The 12,180-nt window shown below is 42.1% G+C and overlaps 1 protein-coding gene across 2 annotated transcripts; it reads right to left on the reverse strand.

Moving 5' to 3' along the window:
- Nucleotides 1-1,829: 1,829 nt before the first annotated feature.
- On the reverse strand, nt 1,830-11,961 carry LOC138601952 (GRAM domain-containing protein 2B-like). 2 transcript variants are annotated; one of them, XM_069673292.1, is made up of 14 exons: nt 11,783-11,961; nt 11,277-11,402; nt 9,797-9,884; nt 9,626-9,695; nt 9,449-9,552; nt 9,278-9,373; nt 9,128-9,199; nt 8,379-8,459; nt 8,121-8,232; nt 7,636-7,743; nt 5,324-5,405; nt 5,098-5,202; nt 3,990-4,074; nt 1,830-2,615 (listed from the first exon to the last, which is right to left on the reverse strand). In XM_069673292.1, exons 1-14 carry the CDS (start codon nt 11,875-11,877, stop codon nt 2,577-2,579), a joined length of 1,263 nt encoding a protein of 420 aa, XP_069529393.1. In that variant the 5' UTR covers nt 11,878-11,961; the 3' UTR covers nt 1,830-2,576. The 2 variants fall into 2 exon arrangements, with proteins under 2 accessions (XP_069529393.1, XP_069529395.1); XM_069673294.1 differs by lacking the exon at nt 7,636-7,743.
- Nucleotides 11,962-12,180: the final 219 nt, after the last annotated feature.

Here is a 12,180-nt window from a genome sequence, read left to right on the forward strand (position 1 = left end):
AAAAATCCGGAGCTGCAAACACATGAAATGAGTCAGAGCGGAGTGGGAGTGAGAGAGGAGAGAGAGGAGCAGAGAGGGAAGCAGCACAGAGCATGTTTATGTTTGGAGGCTGAAGAAGAGCCGCTCACGAACCACACTTAGACTCAAACGTTGATTTATTTGTGCTTTACCTGAGTATGTCCATTTTACTTTGTACTCCTACTCCACTGCATTTCAAATGTTTTACTTTTTACTTTATCTGCTAAATTTGACAGCTTTAGTTACTACTGAAAATTAAACGTGATCTAAGAAGAAATCAGGTTCTTAAACACTAAAAATACAAATTTATCATGACGCACATGTACAGAAAGTTTTAAAAGTAGAAGTATTTAATGCATCGAAATGTACGGAAGCCCGAAGTGGACATGCATCCATACTTTTTATTTACTGTGTTTTCCTGTGATAACGAGTCATTTCCGGTTGTTTTCTAGATTTATTTATCTTGCCTATCTTGAGATAACAAAGCTGGTTTTCTCGTGATAACGGGATCATTTTAACAGGCTGCTCGATGTGATGTTACAGAGCAGGACATGCCATGCTGCCATCGCCCACACTAATGAGGGAAGTTAAGTTTCTATGTTTGTTTGGTGCTCTTGCCGCTCTGGGGATACAAGTTATGTTCATCGGATGTGATGCAGAGTTGTTATCTCAAGATAAAAAAGTCGAGATCTTGAGAAAACAACCGGAAAAAATGCGTTATTGCGGGAAAACGGAGGAAATAAAATGTATGGTTGCATGTCCGCTTAGGGCTTCCGTACATATTACTGTCACTCAAAATTGAACAATTTTTCCGTTTACTCAGATGTAAGACAAATACACAACAAATTGTCAATCTGGCATAAAATGTGTCTTAGATAATTAATCAGTTACCAAATAAGATTGACAGAGTTTAATTTCTTAAAAGGCATCATGTAATTTAAAGGAGCAGTTCTCCCCTGGAAGAAGCCACTGTCAGTCAAAGCTGGTGTTCTCTGTAATCAGTGGAAGCAATATTTGAAATTGGCGCCATAGCTGTGGAGAAAGTTGTACAAACAGCTCGTGGTTTCACCCATTCCACCCAGAATGCATTGCGCCCCTCCCTCTGAAAGGAACGGCCCAGCGAGAGACGCTGGAGTGAAATGCTACCGTTTTTCGCTGCAAGCAACGGCTCAGAGCGGTACAGAATCTGAAGTACACCGAGAATATACTAATGGATCGTCTAAAACATCTTCAGGTCTGCAGTCTACATTTCAAACCTGATGAGTTTGAACAAGACATGACGTCGGAGGCGGGCGTCCTAGATTGAGGAAGTGTAGTTTAGCGAGCTCCCTGGCCTCCACTAGATGACATGTTTTACGTAGTCTGGTGGAGGTTTTCCAGGGCCCGTTGGAGAAGCGGATAGTGTCCTCCAAAGGCACAGAGCGAAATTGCATTATTTTTCTTCCATAATAGCATGCTAGGACTAAGCCTAATAAATCAGCGAACTGGCCCTTTAAGAAAAATCATGTTTTATATGTGAAATGTATTTTGTAAAGCAGCTATAGCTGTCAGATAATACAGTGACTTAAAAAGTATATTTGCCTCTGAGATGTCGTGGAGTAGAAAAAATGAATCCTCACATTTCTACTTCAGTTCACCTGAACCAAATACTCGTTCCACTGCGGTGTGTTGGCATTTAACCTTGTGCGACCCGCCTCTGTAGTTAGTGAAATTTGATTATGTCAGACTACTTTGCATAAATTTGTTTGTGCTTTGTGTGGCCTCGCTGGCTGCTCCCACAAAAAGTACAAAAACGCTTGTGACAACAGACACCGTGTGAGAGACGTTTAATTCAGGACAGGGTTCGACACGCCAGCAGAAACAAACTCAAGCTTCTACTTTGTCTCCTGAAATGATTGACAGCTCTTTTAAGACACGAGAACGGTGGAAACTATTAAAGTGAACACAAGGAAACATACACAGAAGCTCTTTAGTTATATTAGTGAATCAAACTGCACTTAAAAATGCACAGATACGGCTACGTTTACACTACAAACACCTCACGTTTTCACTTAGAAACCTCGACTAAAGCAGCCCCAGTTTTATCTTTAAATAGCACACACTCTAAGAAGATGTTGCCTATAAATGTTAAAAGTTATCATACAAAACTCCCAAGCAATTTGTGCTATATACAAGACATAAATATAAATCATTGGTAATTTAATTCTAACATAAAAACACAAGAACAGCACAAGTTGACCTTTCAGGAAATGTTTGGAAACATTGAAATAAAGCCCTTCGGACCGTAAAAATCCCACTACTGTGAAATGCAAAATAAAAGCTCTGAGATAAATACTACACACTCTGTCTTCACTAACACTGACACACTAACAGGCTGCTGCAGTTAACCCTCTGACACAACATCTGTGTAGAAAGAGTCCTGAGTGGGAAAAGGAGGAAGAAGCTAATATTGCACAATTTAAGTTTAAGAAAGGTGTCCACGCTTTGGCAACAAGTCAATCACCAAACCTGATCCGACAACTCTATAACAGGTAAAGCTTCTTCTTTTGAGTCTTCTTTCAAGTCTCTTCAAGTAGCTTCCGGAGGTTTCTTTGAATCTGAAACACAGTCAAAATAAAGTAAATATCTTATACATGTTATAGATTGCCAGGGATAATGCATTTTACATGTATTGTTAAAGGTTCAGTTCAACTTTTTGGGGAAATACAAAAGACAAAAAGACTGATACCACTTTTAAAGGTTTGTCCAACAAAAAGCTACAGCCGATTAGCCTAGCTTAGCATAAAGACTGTAAACAGGGGGAAACAGCTAGCCTGGTCTTGTCCAAATATGTACATCCTCCCTGTAGGAGACCAACGTGACGTTGCAGTATTACAGACTGGGTGTCTGGTGGCGATATTCTCGGGAAAAATCACAAGCAGCGCCCAGTTAGTGACGCGTTTTCAGCCAGCAGTGGTTGGTCTCCCAGAGAGGGTAGGCGGAGCTAAGTGGCTGCTTTTCCGCTCTCTGCAAGTGTTGCGAGTAAACAGTAATCTACTATGGCTGATCAAACAAAGAAAAGATGGATGACTACAGATACAACTTCAACAAGAAGTGAAAATCCAAAGAAGAAGAAACAAACTCGACGCTCAGATGAAGCAAACAGTCTGAAAAGGAAAGCGACCGTCAGCCAGGAAAATCAAGAGTTACAACCGGAGCCAACCGTGGACGTCACACATGCAACACTGTCTGGATATCTGGGAAGTGTGCTCCTGCAATTACCGTTTATCACCACAGGTGGCGCCAAAGAGAACAAAACTGAGATCTTCAAGATTATAACTTTAAGCAAATATAAATGCATGTTATAAACCAGGGAAGATGCATTCACTTATTCGCTTTAGTTGTGAGAATTAGATAAATAAACCACTTTTACGTCCGTTTGTTCAATAAAAAGCTACAGCCGGTTAGCCTAGCTTAGCATAAAGACTGTAAACAAGGGGAAACAGCTAGCCTGGCTCTGTCCAAATATGTACATCCTCCCTGTAAAAGACCAACGTTCATATAGATTAAATCCACAAGATATCACTACAACAGAACAGATGTTTCCAAGCTTAATGCTAAGATAAGCTAAGCAAATTGTAACCAGAGTGAACTAGCTCTTCTAAAGCTTGCAAATTAATATGTTATAGCTTGTTCGTTAGAGACCCAGAGCTCTGTCACACACTGTTAAACCCTTTTAAAATGTGATTTGAGCTCTGAACTCTCGGGTATTACTCAAACTATTACACAAAATTTGTGGATTCAGCTCCACGAACTTTGACCCCACACATCTGGTCGATAAAACTGAGGTAAATATAGACCAAAGTCAACATTACGAGTGGAAAAGTTTGAACCGTTAATAAACCTGCATGAGACAGAAGCGGAGATGACTAAAGTTTGGGAGGACTTTGAAGAGCCGACAGAAAACATTATCAACACTCAGCTCTACAAACCTTTTCTAACTTGAACAAGTTGTTGGAGAGCTCCCCGTATATCTCAGCATTCACTTCGCTCTGCGACCTTTGGCTCACGGCGTTACTGCAACAAGATAAGCACAAAATGAACCACATAATGTCGTGTTGCACCACCAAGAGAAATAAAACAGTTTGAGTGAAGCACAAACTTTATTCTGTTTAACAAACCATCGACTGTATAAAAAGATGGCCGACATGACAGCTCCCTAAAAGTGAAGCCAAACCCTCTCTATCGCCCCCTGCTGACTGGCTGCAGTACAGCTCATAAAGCCCGCCTCCTCCATGTTAACAGATGGGACATGAGTCAAACTATAAAATCAAAATACATTTTTCTCAAACATGGTTTCTGTCATTATAGTTAGTTCTTCTGAGAAGTTTACTTTTAATTAGCTATTTGATGCTATAAAAAGGGGGTGTGGCCTCATGATTGACAGCTCTGTTGACAAATGGGGCTCCTGCAGCGTTCTAGAGGAGGAACGGCGAGATGAGACGTAACTAACACTAACACTATCGTCATTGAACTTTACATAACTGTGAATATCTGCTTCAGACCAACACAAGAAGCTGCTCTGCTGCAGACTGAGCCCGCCTGAACGCTCCAAGACAAATTTTCGGAGCTGGACGTCAATACCGCAATACTACAGACTCTGGATACAAATGTGCAAGATGGCGGCGCTCGCTCTGGAGGTATTTTGGCTTCACTTTTGTACAGATGGAGGAGGTGGAGACGCTTCGTCCATCTTTACATACAGGCACTGGTATAGAGAGGAGGAAAGGCTGTAAAAGCTTTGCTAATGACACTGGTTGAATATTTGAGGTTTTAAAAACAACTGAAATTTCTAATAAAACTCAGGTGTTATAGTTTAAAGTAAATAAGTAGGAATAGGTAAGCATATTCTTCATCCTGCTGCTTTTCAAACTTTTCTTTGTGTTGAATTTTGCAGAAAATGTTTACTTTTCATCTTCTTACTGTTAGTTTTGTTCAGCTGATAAACTTCAAAATCTTTAGAAAGTTTGAATTAAAGATTTAGAGAAACCAATCTGACATAAATGATCACGTCAAAGGAAGTGCTCAATAATCTCTTACTCTGTCCGGATGTGCTCCCCCATGTTCACCAGCGAGTTCAAACGCTGCTCCAGAGCCACGATCTTGAACGCCATGTAACAGGAGGACATGACGAGGACAGTAACTCTGAGAGGACGCACAAACACAGCGACACATGAACATCAATGCATTTTCAAAGAGAAGTCTAACTATTGTCTTGTCAGAGCGCTCGGGCGTCTCATGTTCCACATAATGAAAGGTTACTCACAGAAACAAGTAGATGAGGAGGATGGTGTGTAGCGACATGGGCTGTGAGGGGGGTTTGTCTTTGGCTGCTGGCTTTGCGGACCCTACGAGGAGAAGCAAAGGAGAAAGATGCTGTTCAGTAGATGATAAAGGAAACCATAAAATGAGCTGCAAAAATGTACACATATTTCCTCTTAGTTTGGCCTCACATCCACATGCAGACACAGTCTAAGGTCACAAATTGTTCATGTTGCTTTGTTGCTGCTCTGTCTAATAAAAGTTGTCAAATCATTTTTCATAATTAAATAACTGCACACACTTTTGTTTGTGTTTTTAAGCTCATACAGCCGAAGGAAACTAAGCTCATTAAGCATGTTCAGCATGATCCTCTGTGGTATTTAAAGCACAGCTGACACAGACGTCACAGCCACCTTCTGACGCTTGTTTTAGAATCGTTTTTGCAGCTCGTGTGGATGAAGATATTTTGTTAGATGAAGGTCGTATGGACAGAATCTGGAGCCAATCCCAGCTGTCATTGGGCGAGAGGAGGGGGTTACACCCTGGACTGAACGGCAGTTAATCACATAGAGACAGACAACCTTTCACGCTCACGCTCACACTCACACCTACAGGCAGTTTTAGAGGAGGTCTTTAGACTGTCGGAGGAAGCTGGAGTACACGGAGCGAACACACAAATGCACGGGGAGAACATGCAAATTCCACTACATCAAAACCGGGACTCGAACCAGGAACTTTATATTTAACTAATCTCAACAAAGTATGAAATAACACACTTTGGTGGGGTTTTTCCTCTTGTTTCCTGTGTCTATGCTAAGCTAAGCTAACCAGTTGTAGGCAGTACATTTACTGTACAGACATGAGAGTATTATTGATCACCCCATCTTAGGAAGAAGGAGAATATTTGCCAAATTTGTCAGACTATTCCTTTAAATAACGAGAAGAGCACCTTCAGCTCAACCTGTCCAAGACTGAGCTCCTTGTCATCGCAGCCAGTCCCTCTAAGCAACCACAGATCAACATCTGGACAAACTGAACTCATACCCACTAAGTCTGCCCGGAGCCTGGGCGTCATAACTGACAACCAGCTAACCTTTAAACACGTGGCCTTGTGTTGATTTGCCCTGTTGACCCTGCCTGTCACAGCATGCAAAACTGCTGGTACAGGCTCTCGTGATAACACGCATTGACTACTGCGACTCCGTTCTGGCAGGCCTTCCTGCATGCACATTCAAACCTCTGCAGATGATCCTGGACGCAGCAGCGCGACTCGTCTTCAACCAACTCACAGTCGGCTCGCGTCAAATTCAAAACCCTGTCGCTCGCTTACCAAACGGCAACAAAGACGGCTCCTGCCTACCTGAAAGCCCTCATCCAGGTCTACACTCCCTCCCTCCAAAGCCGTTTTCCTACTGGTCAAAAAACCTGCTAACACCCGGCTTTTTTTGCTTACTTGGAAAGGCTACAATCGGCATGCAGACCCGGGTCAAATGACTCTGCAGTAGACCCGGTTAATTATCGCGTCGGCTCCGATCGGCATTGATGGGAACACAAAACCTGTGTCGACACGCTAATCTCCGCCCCCTTTCCGGAACGATGCTATGCTCCGTCGGTAACTTCTGCGACTCCTCGTCATCTCAGCTCCAAATTCCGCCCGTCTCCGTCCGAGGAGCGCTTGAACATCGGTCCAAATTTGTTGGCGCCGAGTTTGATAAACAGACTGAATGAGGAATAGATACAATAAAGACCGTAACATCTTCACTGTTTACTAACCCTGTCTCCGGCGCGTTTGTGACGTCAGACGGTGACGCAGCAGAAAAGAGACCGACAGGAGTATACTTCACTGGCAATGGGAAAAGAGACAATTGGCATCTATAAGCGGGTCTTCCCGGGTCTGAAAAAACTGCTAACTAGACTCTTCACCTCTGTAGTCCCCTGATGCTGGAGTTACCAAACTCTATTCGGCCCACAGAGTCCCTTTTAAGAAGAAGCTAAAGACTTAAGCTTGATGATGATGATGCTGCTTCTATCCACCCTGTGCATTGCCTCTTTCAGCACCTGTGTCCGATCGCACTTGAAGCTGTTTGTTGGCCCTTACTCACGTTGTTCCCTCCTGTCTAAAATTGTTGCTTGTGCTGTACTAACTCTGAGATGTACGTTGCTTTGGACAAAAGCACTGTAATTGTAAAATGACTCTTAGGAAGAAAGGGAATATTTGCCAAATTTGTCAAACTATTCCTTTAAATATGTAACATTTCCACGACTCTTCAGAAGTTTTAACAAAGCTTCTTTTAGAGGGATCCAGTATTGAAGTACCGTTCTTCAGAGCAGCTCCGTGTATTTGGCTTGGAGTCTGGAGGTGGATGTCTGCGTGGACTGAAACCTCTCCGCTCTTCACCGCACTCAGAAATGTGTCCGGGAAGTCTGCCTCGGATAAACAGAAAGAACTTGTGACTCTAACTGCCGAGTAAATATTATCATTAACAGAAGCACGAATATCCCTGCAGAGCGACGGGTACTGTTCGTTAGCTGCTAAGGTTAAAAGCTGTCTTGATGAACAACAAGCTGAGGATGTCATTCATCAGTGTCTGTTTTCGTGCCAACTGTCCTTTCTAGAACAAAGTCTCAAAGGCTCAAATTTCACTTTGGCTTCTCTCCAAATATTTGCACACCAAAGACCGCCAAAGAGACACCGGACTCCCTGAGCAAACTTGGAGAGAATAAAAAAAGCGTGTGAATCAGGTTAGATTAAGAATACAGTAGCTTCGTAAAGAGTGGAGGAATACATTAGGAGCACACACCTGTTATTTTGTCATAATCTGGAGTCTGAGATCCCGAGCTGCTGCTCTCCATCATCTCCTGCCGTCTCTGCTGCACAACCCCATCGAGGTCAGAGAAGTCTCCAGAAAAGTCCTGCAGTGCACATACAGGAAGATATACAATAGATGCCACATGCAGAGGGCCGTTCTATAGATCTTTCATCTCCATGGAAAATATTTGTAAAGTCTCCTCATGTAAGAACACCGAGTACAAAAACATGGAACAGAGAACAGGCTGACCAGAGGAAGCGTCGACGGGCATTCCACCCTGAAGCTGTTCTCGCAGGAGGAGTTGGTGGGGCTGCAGCCAGTCTTCTCCACCTGAAACACAGAGTGCAGAAGGAAATATTATAAATGTCAAAGTTAGATTAAAGCAATTTATTTAAGGATTTGCAGCCAAGGATTTGCAAGTGTTAAGAGCGTAAAATATCGGAAAATACTGCTAAAATAGGCCTTGACAGTTTCCTGGAGCCTGAAGGGACATATTCAAATCTGATTTTTGTCTAACAAACTTTTCAGAATACAAAGATATTAATACTGTGATAGAAAACAGAGACATGTGTGGAGCTGCGAACGGTTAATTTGTGTGCTTTCATGATCAGTCACTTATTAAAGTTGATCACCTAAAAAATAGAAGTGTAGCAGCACTTCCTGGACTCCAGTTGGAAATGCTCTCTGAACAGGCTACAGCTAAACATTCAGTATAAATCACAAGAAAACTCTGAGGCATTTTTTCCGTAAACAATTAAAATGCCTTTATTGTTACAACATGGTCCTGTTAGAACTTAAAACAAACTGTGACGCATTTTGGCCTGACGCCTTTTTCAGGGAGCCAAGACGTGTCGAGTTTGTTTTAAGCTCTAACAGGACAGTGACGTGACAATAGAGGACGTTTAATTGTGTTTCTTTTCTCTTGTTCACCAAATGTTTACAACAGAAAAACAAAAGGGTTTGGTAAAACTCAAAAAGAAACCGAAGACGCGACTCACCTCCAGATGGACGCAGACGGACCTCAGAAGTTTGTAGGTGGTGTTTCGAGAGAGGAAGGACACGAACACATGCTGGGAAACAGTCGTTCAGGATCAATGTCATGTTTATACGAAAGGGAAAATATCTTCTTGTGTCGACAGTCTTCTCACCTGATAACCTGTGGTTTCTATCACCAGGGCGTTTGGCACCAATAAAGCAGTTTTAGTTTTTTTGATAAAGGTCACCGACACCACCGGGAGACAAATCTGGAGATTAAGAGAAAAACATGCTGTACAAAAGTACTAAGCTATCAAACATGCACAGACATTACAGTATGTTACCTTGGTGTCCCTGCCAAAGACTTTGGAGTGGAAGCAGATCCAGTTATCAGAGACGAACATTTTGCCCTGATATAAAATGTCTCTCTGCAGGGCACACGTGTAACCTGTTGGCACAGACAGTAGATTAACATCTCCTTCCTTCTTTGTGTTCATGTGAAAAGGGAATCGGACACTTACTTTGCTTGAGGAGCTCATCCTTGCCGACCTCTTTAAATAACTTATGATACTGTGCATTTGTCTTTGATAGCTGAAAAGAGCAGAATAAACACTCGTGAGAAGACAACGGCAAAAAACGTGTAAAATTTGAATGAGGTTTGGTGTGAAGCGTTGGATCAGATTAGTCCCTACGTGGCTGGGCTGTGTTTTCTTCCTGTCAGACTTGGCCTCGCAGTCGCTGGGGCTCTGCGTCGGGGAAAGCTGCTCCACAGGTTTTAATCTGGCAAATAAAAGGTCCGTGTTAATGTTTAAGTAGCAACGTAACACCCGCGGTGAGGACTGGTGACATATATGAGCTATTAGCGAGCTATTAGTAAAGCGTTATAAGGCCATAAAAACACATGTAGAATTAATAAAGTGATCCACACAGAGGATCTTATTAGTCAGAAGTTCACAGCCTTTATTTAGCTGTGTGTCAGCTGCGGTTATGCGAGGACTGCTTACACAGCAACAGGGAAATCTGTAAACAGCACTTTGGTGATGCAGGTAGAGACAGCAGTTAGGTGGAATTACAGAGCTCCTCCTCTTTAGACATTTAAACAACATCTTTAAGACATATTCTTATATCATGGCTTTTACTAAATGTGTTATTTTATTCGTTTTTAAAACGTCATCATGAGTTTAATGTTGTTTTGTGTATTGTTTTCATGTTTATTCTCACAAACTTCTATTTAAAGTCGTCTATTTTTGTCTTTCCTTTTTGCCTGAGTTGTTTTAAGCTCGCCCTTTGAAGCACTTCTGGCTGCATGTTTGTCTTGACGGTGCCGTTTAAATAAAGTTCGGTTGAGTTTTGTAACTCTTAGAAATACAGTTAATGTCTAATGAGAATTAAAGTGAAATGAAACAAGTTTGGGACTTAATTTTCAAGCAAATAATTCCCACATTCTTAAGATATCTTTAGCACGTAACTAAGTTATTATTGTAGCTTTTAAATGACCACAATTTTATCAGATTTTTATGAGAGGATTGACCCAGTTAAAAGACTAAACTTAAGATTTAGTAAGAATAAAAGAATCTACATTTAATCCACTTGTTTTAGAGCCTAAAATATTAACATTGAGTTGTTTTGGAACCTGGAAATATTGATTAGTTTCATTAATTATTACATTTGATCTATTTAGTTCTTAAAGCGCTGTGTTAAAGATGTATAACTACACTTTTGTGATGACCTTTAATTTGAAACAACTGTCTGACTTGCGTCTTTCTGTGGTTACACGGTGTATGTTTATTCTTGTTCACATGCTCTCATGAGACTTCCTGTTCCAATAAAGGATTAAACAAACAAGAACTAAAAGGTTACCAAGTATTTTCTTGATTAATTGCTAGAAACGGGGGAACAAGTCGATCTTAGTCTCTCAGAATTTATGAGTTCAGCTGTTTTGTTTCGTCCCACCGACAGTCCAACCCTTCAAAATGTGACATTAACTGAGATATGAAACAGAGAAAAGTAGTAAATCCTGTTATGGAGACGCCACAGCATGAATTTTTTTCCTTTTTTTGCTTGTAAAATGACTTTAAAGACAGAATGCAACACTGATCCTTTCAGCTGCTGTTGTTATATTAAGTTTATTACATGCAGAGGCTGCTCAGACAACAATAAAACCTTGTTTACCTCATGCCGGCTGCTTTCTTCCTGCTCTCTGAGGTCTCTGACTCTGTGTCCAGACACAGCTGGAGGCCTGCAGGTGACCCTCCCTGCCTCCCCTGTTTCTTCTCTCCTCCATTCTCCCCCTCAGACCTGAAAAACATCACAAACTGACACTGTTATCTCTGCAACATCAATAACCTGCACAGAACTGTCCAACGTGTCATGACACTTTGGCTCTGAGTGGCCTTTAGACACACATTATATCTGCAGGTAACGCACGAACAGCAAAAGGAGATCAGATAACATTCACAAGCAGAACATATGAAAAGTTTTCTGCAGTTTCTGAATTGCAAATTAACCCTCTCTGCTCCTGTTCAGTGCCACGTACGCGACTCAAAAGTCAACACAGCCCTTTAATTAAAAAAAGCAGGATATTGCATGGAAATAACCACAATGCATTGGGCCTGAATCGCCTTCTTTAAAGCTGGAAAGCAAATCGGGCCCTTCCTCTCCATCTCATCCAAACTTACACCGATCGAGCCCCTCGGGAGTCCTTGTTAAAAACTTGCTCCGATGAGGATAACGGAGTCAGAAGTCCGTCCGCCTGCTCGGTCACCAGTACCATGTTTTATATTTCATATCTAACACGTCTTCTCCATCGGTTGCAACTGTCTCCCTGGAGCCACATACAATACAGAAGCTTCAGGAAGCCCTGGCACGGAAAGTTTGGGAAGGATCGCTCGATGGACCGAGAAGCACGGCAGAGGAGGAGCCGGGAAAGGGGAGGGAGCAGCAGGGAACAACAGGGAAGAGGCCAGCCGGATCCTGCTGCAGCTCACAAGGTTTGAATCACGCAGAGGTACTTTACTCCACCTTTATATATTATAATAACAACATGGAGGGGGAAGTCTTCTAACACACACGGAGA

This window comes from Semicossyphus pulcher, unplaced genomic scaffold, assembly GCF_022749685.1.
Source record: "Semicossyphus pulcher isolate SPU_LCO1_2020_fin unplaced genomic scaffold, fSemPul1.0.p SCAF_22, whole genome shotgun sequence".
Taxonomy (NCBI): Eukaryota; Metazoa; Chordata; class Actinopteri; order Labriformes; family Labridae; genus Semicossyphus; species Semicossyphus pulcher.

Excerpts from the sequence above, each read along its gene's own strand:
- LOC138601952 (XM_069673292.1), bottom strand. The coding sequence starts at position 11,877 with ATGGTACTGGTGACCGAGCAGGCGGACGGACTTCTGACTCCGTTATCC. Across the intron at positions 9,374-9,448 it reads TCTTTGGCAGGGACACCAAG|ATTTGTCTCCCGGTGGTGTC; the intron begins GTAACATACTGT and ends CTTAATCTCCAG. Across the intron at positions 4,075-5,097 it reads GGGGAGCACATCCGGACAGA|TAACGCCGTGAGCCAAAGGT; the intron begins GTAAGAGATTAT and ends ATCTTGTTGCAG.